The 24,427-nt window shown below is 37.7% G+C and overlaps 1 protein-coding gene across 9 annotated transcripts in view; it reads left to right on the forward strand.

Annotated features, from left to right (window-relative positions):
- Positions 1–24,427, forward strand: part of MARK1 (microtubule affinity regulating kinase 1) — a 60,167-nt gene that overhangs the window by 25,753 nt on the left and 9,987 nt on the right. For 4 of the 9 annotated variants that reach the window (XM_075749302.1, XM_075749306.1, XM_075749301.1 and 1 more), the window contains exons 4-13: positions 6,812–6,860; positions 7,980–8,045; positions 9,059–9,129; positions 10,104–10,160; positions 13,987–14,223; positions 14,313–14,432; positions 18,296–18,395; positions 19,006–19,118; positions 20,397–20,571; positions 21,719–21,912. In XM_075749302.1, the coding sequence (XP_075605417.1) occupies positions 6,812–6,860; positions 7,980–8,045; positions 9,059–9,129; positions 10,104–10,160; positions 13,987–14,223; positions 14,313–14,432; positions 18,296–18,395; positions 19,006–19,118; positions 20,397–20,571; positions 21,719–21,912 (1,182 nt within the window). Of the gene's footprint in view, positions 1–3,078; positions 3,222–6,811; positions 6,861–7,341; positions 7,423–7,979; positions 8,046–9,058; positions 9,130–10,103; positions 10,161–13,986; positions 14,224–14,312; positions 14,433–18,295; positions 18,396–19,005; positions 19,119–20,396; positions 20,572–21,718; positions 21,913–24,427 lie in introns of those variants that run through there. The other 5 variants (XM_075749304.1, XM_075749307.1, XM_075749303.1 and 2 more) reach the window with 3 other exon arrangements.

A 24,427-nucleotide genomic window follows, 5' to 3' on the forward strand; every position in this document is an offset into this window, starting at 1 on the left:
ATTATATAGTATCACTGTAATATGATTTTTTATAATTTTGTTATCAGGGTTACACTGTACGTAGGACTGTTAAGTAGTCAATTTTTTTCTTCAAGAGCTAATATTGGGAATGGGAAGTGGTGATAGTAGCATTGCTTTAATAGGAACAGATACTTTTCCAATGAATGTTTATAGAGGAATACTGGAGTATGTTACTGCCACAAAAATACCACTCCTGAGTTTGAACCCATCTAAATTAGCATAATTGGGAGGACAGTCTCTAGAATTTCAAAGCTGGTAAATTGTACGCAGGTCAGCAAAACTTTTAGGCCTTTAATCACTATTGATTATTATTAGTCAAACAAGTAAGTAATGATTTTGGACGCAGGGTCATTCACAAAGCCATCCCCTTTCCATTCACTATAGTATAAAGGATACAGAGTGCAAGTGGGTTTTGCCATAGTACTTGCTACTGACCTAATTAAGTAAAATTAGTTGAGGCATCATAGCTTCTCATGCACCGTTCTGTTTTGTAAACAGAAATATCTGAGCACATACTTCAGTTGCTGAAAGTGTCATACAAGCTGGGTCTGTAGTTAGTCACGGGTATGAAAGCAGGTAAAGTGTTGAGTCTGTTCTTAGCCACTCTCCAGTGTTATTTATGCCATAGAGTATGGACAGAAGGAAGGCTTTGCAAACATAGTTATTTTAACTTAAACTTTAGAAATGTTAGGAGATGACACAAGGAAGCTGGCCTTGTGAATTTTTAATTTTGCATCCTTGTGCATGCAGTGTGGTAGTCTCAAGTTGTATTTCTTGCTTCAGGACCTCTGCCTCTTTAAATAGCTAAACAATGTTGAATTAATGGCACTTTTTTGTTGTTTTCAATTCCTTCAGTATGTAGTTCCCATCTTACTCGGTGAGCACCTGTTTAGAAGACAGGGATGGCTTTTTTGTGAACTTGCTGTCTTAATAGTAACATACTGTACTGACTTGGCTTTTTCCGCTGTCATGGTTGTAATTTGTTCCTAAATGTAAGTATTTGGGTTTCATCATAACTAGAATTTATGTCAAAATAGCTGTTCTATTTTCTGTGTGTCTGCTACATTGAAAGTGTCTTCTTGTACTGGCTCCACGAGGGATGTTTCTGTTGCCCTTCTGCAAACTGCTAGTGGAGCAGAAGGTGGGTTTTTTTCTTAACAGGTTTGATTACCAAGTGGCATTTCAGGTTTTCCCTTTTTAGGGGTCAGCAGGCTTCTTTTTATTCTTTAAACATACCTAAAGCCTCAAACTTAGGTTCTTTCTGTTAAGAAAAGCTGAACAGAAGTAAAGAAGTAGTAGAAGATTTGGAATTTCAACATGTTACCTATTGAAAGCTATGCTTTTTTGCAACATCTCGTCTCAGTAATGATTTAGAAACTAGAGAAGCATTCAATCACATCCTTCAAAGCAAGAAAAAGCCTTGGTTAACTGAAGATTTTTAGTTTGATTGTAGACTTAAATTAGTAAATCTTAAACATACATGTCAGCCTGACAGCAAGTAGAAGTGTTTAGCAATAGTGTGACAGAAGATCTTTGTGCTTTCTGCAGTCGGTGCCCTGAGAAATGAAGCTGGAAAAGCAGGAATCAAATTTTAAAGCCTTGTGCCTTTTCTGTAGGTACAAGTTCTACAAAGTGAGTATGGTGCTGGCTGTCCTCTGCTATAAGTGAAGCTATTGAGACTCCAGCCCATTTGCAACAAGGAGATGCTTGTTCAAGAGCTTTTTTGAATGGTCGCACTTTGTTCAAATTGACGAGCAGTCCTATAAATTTGTGGGGGGGGGGGTGGAGAAATCAGGAAGCTCTTACACCTTCTGAGAGAGCAGAAAACTGCTGCTCAAGAAGAGAGAAGTGGTGTGTGAATTCTGAAAGCGCTGGTTTTTATCAGTAAAATAGATCATGATATAATCCTGCAGCTTGCTTTGTCACGAAAGGAGAACTAATCTTACTGTCCAGATTTCTATAAAATTAACAAACTTGGCTTTGTAGGAAACAACTATGGTTTTGTTGCTTTAATGCCTTTATATGCAGAGGAAGAGATGTATCCTGGGTGTTAGTGAGGGGTGTAGTGGCTATTATTTAAAGATATCTCTATTTGTAAATACGTAGTTACTGACATAACTAGTGATGATGACCCAGCATGCTTCTGCAAGGGTGGGGGGTAGAAGATTTATCCCAAAGTGGTGCTCCGTGGAATGCAGAATTGCAGTGTAAAATAATGTGCTCTAATACTTGAATACTGTTCATGTTTTTATTCAAGTGTTATCCATTGTTCAGAGATTTTCTAAATTGTTTCGCTCTTGTGAGAGAAAATTGGAGGAGCAAACATTGGCATTTTCTTAATATAAATGTGCATTTATACTGGACCGAATATACACCAGGACTCCAGAGAACAATTCATTTGCCCAATTTCCATTCCGCTCCCTCTCTACTGTTTTGAACATTTGTATAGAAATAAGGTTCCCTTTTCTTTCTCTTCACTCCACATTTGAGAGACCCTTACACATCCCCTTGGACCATATGGGCTGGGAGCCACACAAGGTGTAATGTGGCTATGTTTGTGGTCTCTACGCAGTGTTGTTGCATTATTTCAGTTCTTCCAGCCTTTCAAACAATTTCTTTCTTTCTGGGTTGGAAGGTATCCGTCATGCCAAGCAGCTTTAGCAAAGCTGCTTGACTTAGTTACGTAGCAGTATTATGGAATACGTAAATTACATCTGCCTAATTTGCAAGATGTTACCTGAGTAAAGGTCTGAAAGTGTTGGTAAACAACTGCTGGAAACTTGTCAGAAGCTGGTAACAACTGCAAAACACAAACTGAGGTATGTGGATCTCCCCAGGAAGCACCCACGAAGGCAGCCTTGGGTGCTGTAGTTTCAGTAGCAGGCAGGCAGTTGAGAGAGGAGTTTTGTAGGCAGTACAACTGCTTAGGGGGTTTTAATCTCTTCTCAGAGAAAGCCATTTAGTCAGCAGGTACCTGCAGGTAGATTCCAAGATTTTAACTATTCTTTCAATTCTGATTTTGTTGATTTCTCTTTCCCTGCTCTCACGCATTTGTAGGGAGGCTGACACCATCCCATCTGTAAAATAAAATAGCTGGTTTCCATTCAGCTTATGCTTGACATGATTTGTGCAGATGAGCATCACCTAAGTTAACTTCAGCTGCTTCAGCCTTGTCCAGTTCTTGCTCTAAGCATGCAAACGCATTGCAACCAATGTCTAAAACGCCTTTGAGTCAAGATCTCCAATCAAACAAGAAGCCCACCTTATAGCCACTAACCAGCAAGAAAATACCCAGATTTACCTTGTGACTTTGTTGAGTTCATTTAGAATTTGCCTTAGAATAGCTGCTTTCTTTCAAAAGGTTGAGACTAACTGCTTCCTCTTCATATATTCGTGGTCACTACCAGGTCTGTGTACCTGCTTTTGTATGAGAATATATGCTTTAGGTTTCTTAAAAATGTCTATTCTACAGGATATATAGTACAAGATGTTGTAAAAAAATGTCTTGATGTTTTCATGGAATAAACCTAAGCCCGTACTTTTAGGTCTTGGTGATGTCTTCTGTTCAGAACCGGAGCAATCAAATGTTTGTTTCATATAACAAAGTATCTGCATCAGGCTAGAGGTCAGTCATGTCTCTCTTTAGGAAATAGACTTTTATGTCCATTTCCTAATAGGATTTTTCCTTTACAGAAGAAAAAACTACGTACTATGTGGAACAAAATTTCATGTCACTGTGAAATCAATTTGAATCTTAAACCAATTAGTAAACTTCTAAATCCTGTGAGAATATTGAACAGAATAATGCACTCTTCTTTTGCACGTAACGTGCATCACACTACATGTAAACTGTGTTCGTTCATGATCTTTTTTTCTAGATTTTAAATTATTATAGAAGTTTAATATTTTGATCCTGCTTATGAAGACATGCATTCATTGCTGTAACTTTTATACTAGCGTTAATACTGTTAGGTTATGAAATATCTTTCCAATCTTCTGGCAGGAATTGCAGCTTTCCACATACCTGCTTAGAAGCTCTTCTGAAGCTGTACCATCTGTTGGCTTAGATTTGTTAGCTTCTGAATAATTGATAGCGATTTAGCTGAGAAACTTTTTCTTGTGCAACAAATTTGAATAATTAGGGGGAAAAAAGCACAAAGGTGGTATGATGGTTTTTACATGGGAATAACTGACTCTGAGGAAACAAGAATATTTGCTGAAGTTAATTCTAGTGCAGTTACATACCCATGTGTTACATTTAGAACACAAGCAAACTGCATCATACTGTTCCTGTTTTCTCAGAGAAATGCTTTTGTAGTATTTACTTCATTCTGAATTTTTTTTTTAATGGCAAATTGATAGTAACTTGCTTGAATTACTTAAATAATGTAAATATAGGACTACAATAATATTACTTGATCAAAAGCTAAATTTCAAAAAGATATTGCTCTATAGTCTTAACTTGTAGAATAAATGCAGAATTTTAGAAATGTTATGACTAAGCTGCACAAATGGAGTAAAAAAAAAAATCAGTGTTGTCTAAGCAAAATAATTTTAATTTCTCTTAACTTGTAGCCTTGGCCATCATAAAATAAAAACTAAAGTGCTACTCTTTGACATGGTGTTCAGTCTCTGGTTTGCATCATTGTACCCTTTTGCAAAGGTAGCATCTGAACAAATAGGACTAATTTTGAAAACGTAGGGAGAGATGACGTTCCTCAGGGGATGGTATTGGGACCCGTGCTGTTTAATATCTTTGTCAGTGACGCGGACGGTGGGATTGAGTGCACCCTCAGCGAGTTTGCCAACAACCACAGGCTGTGTGGTGTCGTCAACACACTGGACAGGCTTGAGAAGTGGGCCTATGTGAACTTCATGAAGTTCAGCAAGGCCAAGTGCAAAGTCCTGCACATAGGTCAGAGCAATCCCAGGCACAGCTACAGGCTGGGCAGAGAATGGACTGAGAGCAGCCCTGAGGAGAAGGAACTTGGGGTGTTGGTGGAGAAGCTCAACATGAGCCAGCAGTGTGCGCTAGCAGCCCAGAAAGCTAGCCATATCCTGGGCTGCGCCAAAAACAGCATGGCCAGCAGGTTGAGGGAGGGAATTCTGCCCCTCTACTCCGCTCTGGTGAGACACCCTCACCCCCCCCCAGAGTACTGCATCCAGCTCTGGGGTCCCCAGTACAAGATAGACATGGAGCTGTTGGAGCGAGTCCAGAGCAGGGCCACGAAGATGATCAGAGGGATGGAGCACCTCTGCTATGAGGACCCACTGGGGGACCCAGTTGGTGTTGTTCAGCCTGGAGAAGAGGAGGCTCCAGGGAAACCATATTGCAGCCTTCCAGTACCTAAAGGGGGCCTACAGGAAAGCTGGAGAGGGACTGTTTACAAGGGCGCACATAGTGACAGGACAAGGGGTGATGGCTTTAACCTGAAGGAGGGTCAATTTAGATTAGATATTAGGAAGAAATTCTTCACTGTGAGGGTGGTGAGGCACTGAACAGGTTGCCCAGAGAAGCTGTGGATGCCACCTCCCTGGAAGTGTTTAAGACCAGGCTGGATGAGGCTTTGGGCAGCCTGGTCTAGTGGAGGGTGTCCCCGCCCATGGCGGGGGGCTGGAACTAGATGATCTTTGAGGTCCCTTCCAACCCAAACCATTCTGTGATGCCCTCTGAAACATCAGACAAGCAAAACAGCAACAACACGCTTCTGTGTTGAGTCAAGTTTCTCTGTTGGGAGGACTGTAGTACTAAGATATTTCCAAAACGTCTAAGCATTGTGCTGGAGCCAGTGGGCTTTTCTCCCTTCATTGCAGCATCCTACTTCAGCCCAATGCAGAACTAAAGAGCGTGCAGCACAGTAAATAGATTTGACGATGTGGTTAGGCTGTTCATTTGAAGTAAAATAGTGCAAGCTTATCAGTATTGACAGCCTCAAGTATAGAGTTACAGAGCTATGTAGTTATTCTGGATTCCTTTCATTTGCCTTCTTCCCTTTGAGCCCCTGGGTTAGTCTTGCTTCACCTCTTACTTAATAAACCCATGAAAGCTAGAAATTTAAGAGCAAAGACCTCTTGGTTTTGATTTAAAAAAAAAAAAAGTAAACCCGCTGTTGTCTTAAGTATATACACTTAGGGTTATAAGTTTGTCAAATTGTTTTTAGTTATGTGACTCAGGATCATAAAGCAGACTTTCATCAATCATAAACCTTCAGGCCTTGCCAGGGGGACAGGGGACATTGTTTTTTGTGATCCAGCGTAAAATTTGGTAGTTGTGAGAAAAGTGAACTGTCCCGCTTCACCTCTGTGAAGCAGCAGGACTGGGAGACATCAGGATTCCTGGTGTCTAATTCCATTTTAACATCTGTGTGTTTGACTTTTCTGTAGTACTATACCTTGTATTTGCACCCGCAGTTATGTATTTATTCAGGGTAGTTAGCTGAGCTTGCCAGTCACCAAAGAAATTGGAGCGAAGAGATAACAAAAACTTGTGTGAATAATCCATTGGGTTTGGTCAATGTGAAACTCCAGAAAGGGCCATAAAACTTATCTGTGTCTGTTTGTATAAAGCTTAAAAATTAGTCTGGTTTTGATATGTAGTTGGTAGTGGTTATTTTTATATCAGGTGTAAGATGTAGATTATGTTTTCTGGAGTTCACGGCACTATATTTATTTATATTTTATGTATTTTCTGTGCCTTACGCTTCTCCTTTTTGCCATCTAAAATTGCATATCTTGCATAACTTCTCCCTAATAAACACACTCTAAGAAAATTATCTTGCTTCCTTGACAGTTGTTTCGAGAAGTACGAATAATGAAGATACTGAATCATCCCAATATTGGTAGGAGACCTGCATTTCTGCAAACTTTTTTCATTACACTGTTTACATTTTACTCTCTTTGGCTTTATTTAAATGGACTTTACTGCTATGCTTTTGTTCATTAAACTTTTTTGAGGTAATAGGACAGTAAGCATTCAGTAAACACTTTATTGTCTCACCTCCTTTATTGACTCTGCTTGAAACAGGAATTTTACTCTGAGGAGATAAACTGCTCACGCCAGGAAAACCTTAACACAAAGTAGGACATGCTGAGTCTATTGAGGGCCCCAACTCTCCTCTTCCATTGAAATTACTCTTGAGGCCAAAAAGCATGAGTTTCTTAGGTGAAAGTAGCAAAACTCCACAAGTTCAGTCTAGGAAAGACTCCTGCTGACTGATATTTCCAGCAAATTAGATTTACAAAGTATGTAATTTTCCCTTTCTGCTTTAGTTCTTTCACCTACCCCACAGCTTCAGGGCCTTACTTTGTGATGACAATTCTTCTGGCTGAGGAGGGCTGGACAGTCTTGTTCCAGAGACAGTTAATGGTCCTGAATCGGCCAGAGGGCTTGTCGCATACAAGGTATGGATGAGGTGTACAAGTTATTACATGCTAGGCACTCCCTTCTCATCCCTTGAATTGTTTGTTGCTTTTCCAGCATTCTTAGCTTCCGCTGCTTTTTGTTTTCTTGGGGGTGGCGGTGGGGGTGTGTTTGTTTTAAATGAGTGGTTGCTATTACAGTCTGAGAAAAGTCTTTCAGACTTCACGTTTCTGGTATCCACTCGGTTTTTAGTTGGTCAGAATCTTGGATTTCTAACTGGAAGCAGTTTACTAGCTAAACAGGGAAGGTATGTATGATCTTAAAGATGTCCGTGTCAAATTAAACACTAATTTCAGCATGAATTCGTTTGTACAGTGTGCACAAACTTCTGAGAAAACTGTTAATTAATATGCTTTATTATCAACCATGATTTAGAGCTTTTCCCCCCTCAAAAGAATGCTAACCCAAAGGATATAAAGTTTTTGTATGGTTTAGTGTTATTACTGGCCATAAATTATACTCACTTTCACTAGTATAATTTTTTGTTTGTGCTGTGCTTTTGCACCCTGCTGCAATCTCTCATTCGTTTTTCTTGCAGTAAAATTATTTGAAGTTATTGAAACTGAAAAGACATTATATTTGGTAATGGAATATGCCAGTGGGGGTAAGTGGATTCTTAATTCTACTTTAAGAATAAACTCAAATACAGAAAGCCATGCTGGTTGCATGCCTAGGAACGATTTAAGGATTTTATGGTTAATGGATTATTCCAATCTGGCCTTCTCAACAGTCCTGGCAGACCTGCCAGGGCAGACTTTCTTGCTTGCATCGCGTTCTGTAAAGTAACCTATTAGGTTTGTGCTTAAGGGTAGTTACCGTTCTGAGATTTCTGCTGGAATATCAGGAGGTAATCTGATGCTGATTCTGGCAAAAACTTGACTCAGCATTTATCTGCTATATTTAGGCAAGCACTGGTGCCTCATTTTACCTTGGAAATGTGTGCCAAAGCACTTGAAGAAGTAGGTGCAGGGGATGGGAATAGGGAACGTGGGAAAGGGGACCAGCAGGACCATAAAGAGTGAGAGGGATGGTGGGTGCCTGCTGGAGAGGCTGCTTAGCGTCTGAATGGGAAATGTTTGAATGTGGGAAGGGAGTCTAGCACAGGGCTAGTGACCAGCTTGGAAAAGCTGCTCCTCAGACAGTGCAAAGATGAGGATCTGAAAGGCATTTGAGCAGCTTTATTAGAGAACAAGAAAGAAAAAGCAGAAGTAATGCAGATAGCATTAAGTGAAGCTGCTAGAGATGTGCAAAACAAATCTGGAACATATGAAGTTGTCTGTTTCCCAGTGTGTCTTATATGCAATGTGAATGTTTTTCATGATTAAAGTCAATTTTATTTTCATTTCACAGTGTTTTTTAAGTAAATTTATTTTAAAAAGTGAAGTAGCCTTAGTATGAAGGGTTCCATTTTTTATATTTCTTGACTATTACATGTCTGAAAATGAAATCCAATCCAAAGAGTAAAAAGGAATTTTTCCTGGCTGCTTCTATTTCCTTTCCCTTCAAAAAGCAGGGGGAGGAGGAGGGGTATTGTTTTCAAGCATGATTTGATTGTGCATGACAGTCAACAATAAAACCTGGGCAATAGGACTGATGTTTTGTCCTTGTCATGGTCAGGAGAGGTGTTTGACTACCTAGTTGCACATGGAAGAATGAAAGAGAAAGAGGCTCGTGCAAAATTCAGGCAGGTATGAAATTAATGTTCACTCTTTCTTTTGTTTCTATTTATGGTGTTTTCAGATAGACATAAGTGTGAGTGTGCTTCTTTTACTTTAAAAAATATTCATTGTTGTGATAATGTTTATTAAAGCTGGAGTGGAAAAAATCCCTGAAGAGAAAAATATCTGCTTCCTACGTACTATCTAAAAATAGTAAGACCGTTTTACATTCTTTTTCAGTTGGATGTTCCTAAGAGCCACATTTTTTATTGTGACTCACTTGAGGTTTTAATCCTTTTCTGAATATTTTAGAATTTATCAGATGTTCTATCTAGAGAGATTGATATGGTGACATGTATTGCTCTGTCATGTCACAGTTTTGTATGAAGGGTATTCTGTAATAGGTTTTGTTCTTATTACAAACCTTCTCATGTTAATCCTTTTCTTACCCTGTTTTTAGTGATTATTTTGTGAAAAGCTTTAATTAAATAAAATTTGGTGGTATTCAGAATTAAGGTATATAATTAACATGTAAAGGAATTGCTTTTAACTTGGTGGGTTTTGTTATACATGTGAAAGATGTATGTGAGAATGTTGAATGAACTATTCTGTTAGGGATGAATTGCAGAGATATGCTGCAAATATTTCAGAAGATAAAATCTGAGATGGTACATCCGGCTATTGGATTGGGTGGTGGAATAATTTCCTTTTACAGTTATTGCTGTTGGGCAATCTGCATTTAAAATAGATGTTTCTCCTATTACCTTAAGGTAATAGGAATTAAACTTTTGTAATAAAAACATGAGCTGCTTTTAGGGACTTTTTAGTTTTAGTATTTGAGCTTTAATGAAACTTACATGAATATTTTCTAAAACGAAAGCTTTTTTTTATTAATTTCTTATGTTCTACTGAATCATATCAGGAGCCAAAATTACTAAATTATGTATGAAAACTTATACTGAGATTTGAAATAAAATATTTCACTGATTATTTTGGTGTTTCAGATTGTATCTGCTGTGCAGTACTGTCATCAGAAATGCATAGTTCATCGTGATCTTAAGGTAGGCTGTTACTTATTTTTTATTTTGCTGGTTGACAGTATAGACTTAATTTCATTCGATGTACTTGTCCTTGCCACTGGCTCTGAATGCCTCGAACATGTGAATGAGGGAACTATCACTTGTATTTTATTCTCAATTTTCTGAAGCACAAAAATAATGTAGCTTGCCTGTTGGAACAGGGGAGAGACAAGAATAGAATGTGTGTTAACTTTCATTCCAGTTTTGGCTTTAAGAAAAAGACATGCTCTCCAAAGAATTATACCTGCTGGCATGCAGCTATCTGCACATTGAAGCTGCAGAAGTTCAATGATGCCAGTCAGCACTACTTATTTAAAATATTTTCTGTTAAAATATGTTGCAAGATACATAGAACAGTCTTTTCTCAGTGATTCATAAGAAATATGTTTAGGGCTTTAATCCATTTGAATTTCTGGTTTATACTCTAGTATTTAATTCAGGCAGAAAAATAAATCGAAGATAAACAGAAATTAGTTGAACATCCCTTTTTTTTTTTTTTTTTTTTAGTGCTTTCTAATAATCTGTCTGTATAAACATACCAGACCATGTTAAAGAGTTCAGCAATTGCAGGTACAACTGAAGCCTTCAGTCTGAAGTTGTCTTCATACCAAGTGTAGATATTATGAGACTTGGACACAAGATCTTCTACCTGCTTAAAAGCTGGCTTGTGCTCTTGCTTTGTCTTTGTACATTTAGAAAGAAAACACTGCTATAGGTTCTTTTTTTACTAATGTATCTAAATACTTAGGAAAAGCTGAGGTTGAGTAATTCCTAAGGGTTGTTTTCACCAGTATCTTTTGTCTGTCTTGTAATACGCTGCAGCATGGTCTCAACCTCTTTCTTACAAATCTGTTCCCTAATACCTGTCAATCTGCCAGCTGCTGCATGTGCATATGGTGGTGGATAATACATCCTTTTCTGCTGAGTCCTCCCTGCCCCAGGACCATTGTCATCTGATGATGGTGGTGCTTGGCCAGTACTCTGAAGTCAGAATGCAAGGAAGGAAAGGGCTGGATCTCATTGAAATCTTGATTTAAAAAAAAAAAATCCTCCCTGTCTTGCCTGGTGGTTTGGATCCCACTAATGTTTTGTCAAGCTCCCTAGAGCTTACTGCAGGCACTGTTGTTGAGCCTTCCAGAAGACTGCACCTAGGGACCTGTGGGCTTGGCCGGACAAGCCACTTTCACTGGTTGTCTCGGGCTGTGCTTGGCTGGGAGTAGGGAGCCAGCCATCTCCTCCTGCTTATCAGGCACTGGCTTGCTCAGTCCAGCTATGGTATTGACCCTTACTGCATTAACCCCTGCAGTTATTCAGCATCCTGCATCTCGCTCTTGCTCCCAGAGCCCAATACAGCCTCCACCCCTCATTAATTTCTTAGTTCTGTAGCACGCGTACAGCTTGCTGCGTTGCTTACAGGACTGTCCAAAACTGCTTCGCAGCGTTCACGCAGGATTCCTTTTACCATCTGTCACAAGTACTCTGCTGCTGATCTCCTTCCTATTTGCAAGGCAGGTGGGCAGGCTCCAAAATAATTTCTTTGTTTACTTTTCTCTCTCCATCTTCTCTTGGAGTTATGCTAGACTCACGTGAAAAGTTCAGTGTTAGGTGTGATTGAGAGCCAGTCAGCCTAGCCAATGAAAAATACATTCCTCCCCACAAAAGAGGGCTAAACGTATGGCTTTGAGGAGGTGTTCTCACTTCATCTCTTCTTTCCAAACGTTATGTGTCATCTGTCTCACTTAAAACTCTTCTTATGGAGCTGCAGAGAAGGAAGCAGCAACTTTCAAGTTGTGTCCACATTCACATCTGCTTCTGTTGGCTTTCTTCATGGTGTCATCACACTGACCCAATGATGATGTTAGTGCTGTGAGGCAGAGGTCTAGCACCACTTTGGACATTTTTGATAAGCCTTTTTGGCTTTCATAACAGAAAGGGTAAACATCAAATGTAAGTTACTTCAGACTAAGCTAGGAAGATGTGTAAGAAAATGTGCAAGTTTGTCCAGGCTGTCCTGCCAGAGGAGGAGGGAGTGCAAGGCTCTCGGGTACTTAAACTGTCTTCTTTCAATTTTCTGTGATTATAAACAGCGTGCATAGAAAGGGCCATAACCAGTTCCAACTTTGCTTATCGTGTGATGCGCAAAACTTATCTTACCTTTTCAGTGACTGTTAATGCTTTTGCTCTGTGCACGTAACCAACAAGAGCATAGTCCTTCTATTTGGCCTATCAAAAAGGTGGTTTTGGTGGTTTTGTTTGAAATAAGGAACTTAAAAGAGCATGGGGTATTTGGGTAGCAGAGTACTGTTGAACTGGGAGGACTATTGTAATCGCAGAGCAGCTGCACTGACAGTAATGTTTTCGCCACAAGGAAAATGAAGTCTTTGTGCAGTAATGTAGAAGGCTGTCAAATTTGGAAAATATCTCTGTGAGTCTGTCTGCAGGCACATCAGCTGGAACCAGCTGAGATTACAAGTCATGAATTGAGAAAATAAAATATTTTCCAGGATATTTAGTTTGTAAAAATGGGCTGTATTTTACTCCTGATAAAGGCAAAATTCTGTTGTGTAGCTATTGGCTTGATATACTGGTATTTAGTTGTCTCCTGTTCTGTTCATTGAGCGCAAGTGAAATGATTAAAAAATAAAACCAACAAACAAACCCAAACAAAATAATGTTTACTCTTTTAATCAAAGCAGCTAACAAGTTGATTGCTGCTTCTCTGATCCTGAACTAAGACTTTTTTATTTCTGGGCTCAATTCTGAGCACAGGATCTGATGAAAGATGTATGTGTTTGCTATAAAACTGATATTTGACAATTAGGTGAATCCTCTGCTCTGGCTAATGTCTGTTCTCCTCTTGGAAAAGGAGAATTCCTGCACTGCTCAGTGCTGCTCCTGTGTTGGTGATATGCAGATCAGGAGCCAGGACCCAATTAGATGAGGAAGCATTGCCTAGTTCTGCTGCAGTCCTTGCACAGCATCCTTGCATTTTGAGAAATGCACTTTTATTTTGTTCCAGTAATGTATTAGTATTTCTCTAACCTGGCTCTTTTCATCTTCTGACCTACCTGTGATACTCAGTATAAGATCCTGTTTACTGACTCTCCAGGATCCTGAATACTTGCATCTATGTGTATGTGATGCATTGCATTCATATGATTGCTGCACAGGCATTAATATTCTTGGATTTATAATACATGCATTTTTTTCATACACAATGTAATACTTGTGTTAAACAATTTGGTGTTGTTATTGCCAAAGCAAACACTAATAATAAAGGGGAGAGGATTTTTTTGGTACAGACTGCTAAGATACAGCACATAGCTTGAAGCGTTTCATCTTGTAAGCAGAAGAGATCTTCTTGTAAAGCCTTAAATCCCTTCTAACATTTACCCCACCAAAATGGTAGGTGATGTCAGGGATTAGATTTACACGCCTTGGCATCAGAAATTGGCGTGAACCTGTCAAAAGCTGAAACTGCTATTCTGAGATGTCTGGATGCTTCAGTCTAAAGCTGAACTAAGTTATTTCTTCCAGAAAAGAAAATCTTCATAGCTGAGTCACTAGCTGACTTTCAAGTCTATTTAGCTGCTTTTAACAGTTATATTTTCCTGAGTAAACATAGTCAATTTTCAATATTTGTCAGAATGTATTCAGGGGGATTAGTTTCTTTTGTTCTGCAAAAGTACAGATGGTGAACCATTTTAGAAAAAGAAACATTTTTGCATTTATTGATAAATGATACACTGTAATATATTGATCTTATTCTGATACATCAATTGTCCTTTTCCTCTTTTATTTTTCTTAGGCAGAAAACCTTCTACTTGATGCAGACATGAACATTAAAATTGCAGACTTTGGTTTTAGTAATGAATTTACAGTCGGTAATAAACTGGACACGTTTTGTGGAAGCCCACCTTATGCTGCTCCTGAACTTTTCCAAGGAAAGAAATATGATGGTCCTGAAGTGGATGTGTGGAGTCTTGGGGTGATTTTGTACACACTAGTAAGCGGATCATTGCCATTTGATGGTCAGAATCTAAAGGTATAGTTACAAGATGAAAGTTTGGCTTTTACTGTCTTTAAATCTTCAATGTCATTGGTAGGCTCACCTTTTAAAACTTTATTTTAAAGGAACTGAGGGAGCGAGTACTGAGGGGGAAGTACCGCATTCCGTTCTATATGTCCACAGACTGTGAAAATCTACTTAAGAAGCTACTAGTACTGAATCCAATAAAACGAGGCAGCTTGGAAGTAAGTAATTTCATCTTGGGGGAAAAAAAAAGGATTTTTCAGATTAAGAAAGAATAAAATACAATAACTGCTTAAGACTTACTTATTTTTCACAATAGGTACTTTATTCCTGTTTTAAGGGCCCAAAAGTGTTGTTAAAAAAATTAAAAAATGAGGAAATGTCCAAGAACCAGTGCAGCTTGAAAATACAAAGTGTTAATGAATGAAAGTCTAACCTTAATTGCAGCTGACTAAAGAGTATAATTTAAGAGCATTTCGAAGTGCAAACTGCTCCCACTTGTTTCAGTCAGGTAATGGAGCTAGTTCAAAACGTGTGGAAAGCAGGACAAGATGGTAAATATCTTCTGCTTGGGAGTTTTTCAGAAAAACAAAACCAGCAGCAGGCAGTGCCATAAGCATTTTTGACTTAACTTACCATTTCTAGCATGATTTCTTAAAAAGGATAGATACAAGAAGAATAACTGTGATAGAAAGCTACGTGGGGTTTTTTGTTTGTTTCAGTGCCATAATACAGATAAACACGAAGAACTCTTTGAATGGTAAACTAGTAATTGCTAGTTTTTTCTGTTCAGTCCTTTCTTTTCTGAATAACTGGAAAATTAACATCTATAATAATACCTGCTGTGTACCTCGGCTAAAATCTGTTTTGAGGATTTCTGCTGAGTTACAATTTTAATTTTTTTTTGTTATTAGTAAATTAGGCTTTCTCTTCATGTGATGCAGAGAATTTCTGTCTATAATTTCTAAGGTGTCTAAAAGGTTCAGTGTTTTTAAGGGGCTGTTTTGTTCAAGATTGCTGTATTGGCATGTACTTGCTGGATAACTCTGGAGCTGATACTTAACAAATATTTTGTGTAGAGTTAACTCTAAATGCTGCTCTGTTCTATTTTGTGAATTCTTTAACAGAGAGAGACTTTTTAAAAAATAATGTCCACTTACCATAGAATGAAGGTAGAGCAGAAGATAAATAGAATGGGTTTAAAATAGTGTTTGTATGAGTTAATCACCAGTGACTTTTGTTTCATCTTTCTGTGCATGCTTGTGCTGCAGTGGATGTTGTTCCAGAGAATAAATCCCACTTAAACAGCTTTTTATTTGCGGTGGCATGACTTATGGATGCTACCTGTGCAAGGAAGCATGCATTTACTGAGCTCTGTCTGCATGCAACTTATTTCAAGCTGATGCTGGTTTGTGACTTGTTATAAAGGGTTTTCTTCACTTGAATAAAATCTGTGCTGAAGAGAAGAGTGAATGGTGGTTTCTACTTTACTGATAATTCATTAATTATGTTGTATTTATTACTGTCTAGAGGATGTAATGATGTCACTCAAAGTTTTAGGAAAATAGATTTTCCTTTTATTGAAGTTTCCTCTGGGTTTTCAGCAATGTCTCTTCAGATCTAATTTCACTTTCATTCTAGATCTTGTAGCGTTATCCAGTTCTTTTAAAATTCCTTTCTGTCCCTGGAGAGAGGTGTTGGATAGCAGCCTCGCTGGAACAGCATAGTTGTTGGATTGTCTGGAAGAGAGCAAGTAAATGTTATGTGTGACAAGGGGTCCTGAGCCAGTACCAAAATACTGATGATAACGGGCATTGATCACTATGCTGATCTGAGGGAGCAAGACATCCCAAAGTTTTTTAAAATGAATGTTCCTGAAATCACACGTTTGTTGAATTAAAAAGCTATGTACGTGGTTTGGAAAGAAATTACTATTTCTTCTCTCTGAGCACTTCTAAAAATATATATTTAGAATGAAAGTGTATATTTATTAGAAGTTTCTAAAAGTGAAAAGAAAATGTCATCTTAAGTGGGGAGGATTTTTGTTTGTGCTTTTGTCTTTTTAATTATTTGCTCAGTCCCAGCGCTACATGAGTTCCCATGCGTGTTTTTCCCAGACCATCCAATAGGATGTTTGTCAGTGACATTAGCATGAAAGCTGAGACTGACACTGGACCAACACCGGATGGATTAGGCTTAGCACTTTCCTCTGATAAGGACCAGGCAAATTTTATTAAAATGGTTTGTCTAGACTTTTTCGTCATTGCAGCAAAGAGAAAACATTTTAGAAGCAAGAGAATGTTTTTGTAAAACAGTAAATCTTCACAAGAAGAGATGGGAAAAATGCAAAAGCATTGTCAGAAAATATATGGATATGATCTTTAAGAAATACAATTTAGGTCAGATCTTTAAATGCCCTGACCAAGGCTGCTGCTTTTCAATCAGCTGACTGGAAGCTCAGCTGAACTTACACGGATGTAATATTGATCCTGGAATTGGATCATTTATGTCACTTCAAAATGCTTGATTGTAAGAGCCTGTTTTAAGAGTTGTACAATAACTCAATATACCTATGAGATCTTTTATTTAAAAGACAGAAGCTAGCAAAAATTTAGGTATTTGACAGATGGAAACCTAGAGCAGATTACATGGAACTGTAGATCCACCTGCTGAAGAGAGATGAAAAACTGTAAGTGGGAATTGTTGGGTTTGCCTATTAATTCAAGAAGGATCAAGAAAGGGAGGTAGGATTTGAGCAGTGTGATTCCTGTCATCCAAATACCTCATCATGCTTAAACTTTAGATTTAATTAGTAGTATCTTGAAAAAAATTGTACTTGCAGATACTGCAAAGTACTCTTTGGGGAGTCTGTCATGTTACTGGAAGGCTGCAAATACGTAACCAAAGTCTATTGTCAAATAGACTCGTGCTCGTGCCAGAAATGCAATATAGTGATATGTGTTCACAATCCCTTCCCCTTTATCCTCCTCAAAAGCCAAAAAATCAATTCTGTAATAGAACTTTGAAAAAATTTCTAAGTCTTATTGTCAGCAAAATGTTAACTGGCCCGAGCACAAAGTTCTGTATTGTTCTTGTAAGGATACAGCTATTTGGGTCTGTAATTTGGCAGCAGCACTACCTACAAAGAATTTGGTTATATCAATGGAAAGTTGAGTCTTGCTTTTTGTGAGAAATAACTTAATTTGGTGTTTGCGAGGCATATTTGGAGCCTGTGGGAAACTTGACTTGCTGGCACTTGTTTCACTCTTCTGTCAATCTAGTGAGCATTATTAGCATCTGTCCCTAAAGAGGCATGTGTGCCTCTTGCTGTAGGAGGGAAAATGTTTTTAGCTGTTTTAAAAAAGATGAGTATGTTCTTCAGGAGAAATTGTGGTGGTGGTTAGGGATTCCAGCTGATCAATCTTGCAGGCATTAAAAAAATCCAGGCCACAGCAGAAGAAAATTTTTCAAAGAATGCAGGAGAAATTTTTAAAGTAAATATCTACATGGCATAGAGTTAAGAGGCATTTCTCCCTCCAGCCAAACTGTGAACGTATTTAGGTCAAGTGCAGTGAGAAGATCCGTAGGAAAAAATGACCAGTTGGCATCACAGTCTTGAAACAAATGACTGCAGGAAGCATTGGCGCACTCCTGAAATATTTCTTAGTTTCTAAACACTTCCTCTATTATTTGAAGGAGTTATTTCTTGTGATAGAGTTGGTGTTGTAATAACACTTTGGGCTCTTAAACAAGTGTCAGGCACTCAGCAAGATGAGATTAAGAGACGGTGGAAGCGAAGGGTACAAAACGAAAGATTTTTGTGTGTTGGAAGTGCAAGCTTTTTCTCTCAGTACTTTTTCTAGTATTGAGGGGGGTTGTATTGTAAAGGGCAAATAGTAGGGGGGGAATGAAGTAATGGGAACAAAAAGATGTGACAGATAAAAGAAGAAACTAAGAAGTGAGGGGAAAAGTGGGAGGGAAATAGCAGTATTCAGATTATTACAAATTTTAAGTTGTTTTTTCCCACAAATTTGATCAGGCATGGTAAATGGCATCTTGACCTAAAGCTCACTTCTTTTCTCAGCAAATCATGAAGGATCGGTGGATGAATGTTGGCCATGAAGAAGAAGAACTAAAGCCATATACTGAGCCTGAACCAGATTTTAATGACACCAAGAGAATAGGTAAGACTTTTAGAAGGATGTTGCATCTGATGTACATAGGCAATTTGTATCTCAGATTCAATAAAAGAGTTTAGTTTGACTTACGAGATAAATCTCATCATACAAGTAAAATGTTTTCTTTTTATTTAAATGAGAAATTTCATTACAATGCCCTCCTTATAACTACTGTTGTGACTTCACTGAGCTGACATGAATCTACAAGCACAGCAAAAGACAAATAAGATTACAGAATTCAACAGGCAGAAGGAAACAGATTTTGTTACGAGGGCAAGAATTTTTATCTGCTGTGGTGAGAGAAAGATACTGTGTTGGTCCTGTAGCCTTTCATAGTTTCTATTTTCCAGTGTTTTATTTGTTTGTCAAATAACATTTAATGTTGAATAATGTTGAGCTATGTTGAATAACATAGTTGAGAGTTTTCAGGAAGAAAATAACAATGAAAGAGGAGAGTTGCAGCCTTTTTGATTTTGCACAGCAAAGGTGATGCTGGTTGAGTTAAATCCTAGTCATCTGTTAAATTATAAGGGTTTTTTCCATTTTCCTTGTTCTTAAGTTGTCAGTAAACCCAAGCACTTATTTTGCTAATATATCCAGGTTTTTTTACTTTTAGACATTATGGTCACAATGGGCTTTTCAAGAGAAGAAATCCATGAATCTTTAGTAAACCAAAAGTACGATGAAGTCATGGCTACTTACCTGCTTTTAGGTAGAAAACCACCTGAAGTAAGTGCTACCAAATTTATATCTTCTATTTTGACCTTTATATCTGGCTGGGTTGAATATTCTGGTTGTCAGTGTTCTTATGAACTATTTTGTAACGTCTTATTTTAAAAAATTGTAATTAGTAACTTAATGTCTTTACAATTTCATATCTTCTTGGATATCTTGTTAGTTCCCATATGAAGAAATAGATTGAATATAGTATCTTCACATTTGCTTGTAAATATGTTGAATTACTTAAAAAGCCAGCTGTTAATCTGAAGTGGCATGACTTTTAAGTGCTGAGTGTTCTTCCTGTCATGTGTTTACAGTTAAAATCTGAAATAGTTAATTTGATTAGAGCAATTATTCTTCTAACTACTAAGATGTGACATCCTTTATTTATCAGAAATGTACTCATCCTTTCTCATTTGTATACTATATTATAGTATATTTTATTATTTAATAAATAATTGCATCATAGTAATTAATAAATTGCGATAGAAAATCTTTTGACTGTTTTGGAACTAGAGGGATCTGTAGATCTTTTGGGACCACAGGGATTTTCAAGAAATCAAGCTAAGACCAACCTTTTTGAATTTCTTTTTGAAGGATTTTTTTTTTCCTGATGCTTCACTGGCCTGCCTTCATTTCTAAGATAGTGTTGATCTGATACATGCATCCTTGAGTGCATTTTCCCACAGCATTCTGAACCAGAATTCCCTTGTGATGGCAGAGGCATGGAGGGAATCTGTCTAAAATGATTTTGACTCAAACTGCTTGGAAGAGAATATTTGTCTTTTTCACTGCTCTTTCTTCCAACTTACGCTTCTTAGATATCGACAAGCCAGTGGTTGAGTTATGTACCTTACAAAGATGTGTTGAAGACCATAAAGAATCCTTGAGTCAGTAGTACTTGCTTTTTTTTTTTTTTTTAGCCCTTCTGACTCAATTCAATGCATTTTGAAATTGTTCCGAAGCTATAAATGCTCTTAAACTTAAGGGGGGGGGGGGGGAAGCAAGGGGAGCCATTCTTATGGTTTTAAATGGCACAGTTTTTGTTACTGTCAGGATTCTTCTAATTTTATTTTGAGCGTTCATTAACGTCTAGCTTAGCTGTGTGATTTTAAAGCACATTAAACACAGATGAAGTGATAGAATTTATCTTGAAGAAAATTAAACTGTGGATATGGTTTTCAATTTTTAAAAAAAAGCCTTTAATTGGAACTCTTCACTTTATTATGGTATAAAAGTACCATGAATGTTGAAATTTGTTTATTCTTTGAAAAATTCCTTTTGTAGTTTGAAGGAGGCGAGTCCTTGTCCAGCAGCAACTTGGGTCAAAGGTCTCGTCCTAGCAGCGACCTTAACAACAGTTCTGTGCAGTCTCCTGCTCACCTGAAGGTCCAACGGAGTATATCAACTAATCAGAAACAGCGGCGGTTCAGTGATCATGGTGGGGATGACATTCCAACAAGTAAAGTAACATACACAATTTAAGTCTGAATGTGCAGTGTTTTGTGAACCTGGCAGGTCCACCACTCTGTGCATTTGTTGTGTATCTCATCGTGCTCTGCTGTGATGCTTTTATTTGTATAAACGCTTCTGTGGTAAATCTGGGTCAATGTAATTTACAGATTTAATTTTCTGGAGTTGTTACTTGGTTGACTCATTAAATACAAGCTTGAGGATGTTTCCTGTTTAGGAAGCAATGATGAGATATCGGTCTGGGTAAACTCACAGGCTGCAAACCTTTATGTTTGCATATATTATGTTTACCAGTATATTGGGAAATGATTTGGCCTCAACTCCAAGAGACAACAATTTTACCAAGTATTCAGGAAACATTTTCAGGTGAAAGTGATTACATCAAAAAGAAGTGCATATATAAAACATTAAATGAAAGGTGATTTTTTTTTTTCCTCTTGAGAACTATCAAATTACTAGAAATATTTTTAAAATATTTGGCCCTTTTCTCTGCTTCATTTACATCGTTCTTTCTAATTTTTTTCCAATACTATTCTTGCTCTGTATTAGCGTATTGTTGTTTTTTCCAAAAAAAGTAACCAATACTGTGAAGATCATCAGCTGATGTAATTTTATTTCATGGAAATGTAAAATTCTACTGATGGAGGATTTGCCCCAAAGCATTTTAAAGATCAGAGGGAAAGAACTTCATTTTTTTTCCAAGTATAAATGTGCTTTTAAACAAAGTAGTTCTAGAGTTTTCAGGGGAAAAAGGTCTTTCACAGCGTTTAGAGGAAAAGATAGGCGGCAAAAAGTACAAAAAATATAATTTGAAAAGTATCCTCTAATTCCTTTTTTCATAATATTGCACAAATTGCATGGGTTTAGAATGAGAATTAAAATACTCTTCTAGGTTATGCATGTTGATATGAAATGGGAACTCATTCTGAACTGCAAATTGGTAATGAAGAGAGAGCAGGTAAAAAGAACATAGGCTGTCAAAGCTCAATTTAATAGGTTGGTATATGTGCTGAGTTTGCAGTCATGGTTGTTCAAATGCTGGTTTTGGACTTGGGGAATTATATTTAGACTATTTTGGCCAAGAAAAATGCAGTGATTATTTTTAGGTATTTATTAGTACTGTTTTTATTTGGCAGTTGGTCCTTCAATTCCTCCTGCTGTGTCATACACAAAAAGGGCTCAGGCAAACAGCGTGGAGAGTGAACAGAAAGAAGACTGGGACAAAGATGTCTCACGCAAACTTAGCAGCACTACAGTGGGATCCAAAGGAGAGATGGCTGCAAGTCCACTTGTGGGTCCAGAAAGAAAGAAATCAACTACAGTTCCTAGTGTGAGTGTGTGCGCTTTTGGCTTGTTATATTTATTTTTCCCTATTTAAACAAAATCTGCAGCATCAGGTTACTATAGACATAATGGTTACTGAATAAGCCACGAACACTATTTCCGGTAACTTTTACTGGCAGACAAAAATAGGCTACAGTGGATGTCTTTTAAAATAAACCTTTCCCTTCCCCCCAAAACTTTACTTTTTCCTAACACTAACATAACAGTAAGCACGAGAATGTCTGCGCTTGGGCAAACTGAAGATCTGTCAAGACAAATAGTGGATATTTAGGGAAAGAACATTAAGAACGGAGCCAATATGGAATGCTCTTTTGCTGGTTTCTAATGCTTGTGTATCTACAAGGAAGTCAAGGAACCTCCTGAATCAGAGATTTTATCTGAATAATCCTATGTGTAATACCCCTCATGAACTTTCTCTGTAAATTTGTCCGGTTTTAGCTTTCTAAAACCACTTCATTTTGGATTTCAGAAATAGGGCGAGGTGAGGAGGAACAACCCACTTGTTCCCTGGTGTGTGTGCCTGTTGATGTTAGGAGTTACAGCCTGGTTCTTGTGCTAAGAAATGATTAATTTGCTCGTTCTTCTGTTATATCATCTTTAGTTTTGTAAACCGCTATTGTATTGCTGCCTCAGACAGTTTTGTTCCAAATAGGAGAGTCTGTCTCTCCTGATGTGAAAGCATCTACTTTGCCTTGTGGAAGTTCATGTGCAGTAGTATCAGTGTTTGGGATACACAATGAAAAAATATTGCATAGTGTTTAAACAGCTACTTCGGAGCAGGAATTCATGTGGGAAAAAAAATACGCATGAATCATAATTTAAAATTCAAGTATGCTTTTTGCTATTTAAGAGTTGCTATATTAAATACAAAAATTCTGGCCATCTTTTAGTACAGTATATGGGCAGCAGGAATTCTTACTGCCCTTTAGGATTCTGTGTGCTGATTCCCATCTTGGATATTCAGGGAAGATGATACACATTTCTGCTAGAATTCTCTTCAAACAAAATAAATGCTGAAGTTCATTTAACTCTTCATGTTCTACAGGCTATGTCTGCAGTACATCTGCAGATGCTTTAAACATTTTTTTCCATTCTTAAATGGAGGGGTTTTTTCCCCACACACACAAAGTCTTTGAAATTATGACTGTGTGAATTGCATGCAGGAACTTTGAGTCTTCTAAGATTAGATTTCATATCTGAGCTTTCCCAAAACTATATTGCCCCAAAGCTGTTTACAGTCATGTATGGTACAAGCTGATATGTCAAAAGCATTTCTCGGCTTTTTGAGAACTAATTAAATGGAGTATCTTTGCTATGAAGAATGAGAAATTGATTTACTTGCTAATGGCAGCTTCAGTATTTGTACATTTTTAGCTCTGTTACTATTTTTGGGGACTTTGTGAAAGGCTTTGTCATGGGTAGAATTAAGGAGTAGTGGTGTCAGATATTGCCAACAGTAGTTAAGGTGGAGCAGCTTACACAGAAAAAAGTTAATTTTTTTTAAAACTCAAACATTTAAAATTAACATAGCAAATTTAATGTGGATAATTTAAAAATACTTTTGCATAACTTTGAGGGTAACATGATGTTAGGGAAGACAGGATCTCTTAAAAAATGTATTTAGCACCTTCAGTCATATTAGTAGCTTTAATTTCAAGAACAGTTACTGCAGATGTTAATCTTCCTTACGAGTCGGCTTTGAAACAGTTCAGTAGTCTCTGCAGGGTGATACTAATGCTGAAAAGCTGTCAGTGAGGGAAACCTAAACACACAGTAAATCTTGCAGAGTTCATGATGCCCTACAGTACCCGAGTTTAGTGTATTTGAAATCTTTTGCCAGCATGCGTCAGTATGTAATGTTAGCATTTTGCAAATCTCTCCCACCCCGAATTCAATATGCTGTACTGTATTAAAACCTGAGAATCGTACGTCACGTACTGAAAGTAAGTCTTCAGCAGCTAATCTGTGCGTGGCAGGAGGAGGAGGAGAATGTAGGTATTCTATGAAGTGTGTGCAAACTGAAGTTAGTAACAGAAAGACAGTCCCATCAGTATTCATTGCTACAAGACCTATTTCCCATGTTATCTGCATCATAATTTCTGGGTTGACTGACACAGATTGATAATCTTTTCATTTTTCTCTTGAAAACTCTTTTGACAGGGGGCAGCAAACGGTAAGGCTGCAGCTTTAGTTGGCAACTTAATCTGCACAGGGAAGCCGTTCAGGCAGCCAGATAGATGCGTTCTCTCGGATTCCACTTAGTTCCTTTGATCCCAGAGACAAATAATTCGGTAACAGCAGTATGTGGGAATTGGATAATAATGCTTAGTAAAGCAAGTGTTGGCAACATTAAATTTGTCTGCGTTTTCTTTTAGCGTAATGAGATGGTGAATGAGCTATTGGAAAAAAATAGCTGATGATATAAATGATTTGTGTCAACAGATTAACATAGTACATTTGAAGGCTTTAAGAATATACAAAAATGGCTGAAACACTACTTT

Source organism: Balearica regulorum, chromosome 3 (genome assembly GCF_011004875.1).
Source record: "Balearica regulorum gibbericeps isolate bBalReg1 chromosome 3, bBalReg1.pri, whole genome shotgun sequence".
In the NCBI taxonomy this organism is placed as follows: Eukaryota; Metazoa; Chordata; class Aves; order Gruiformes; family Gruidae; genus Balearica; species Balearica regulorum.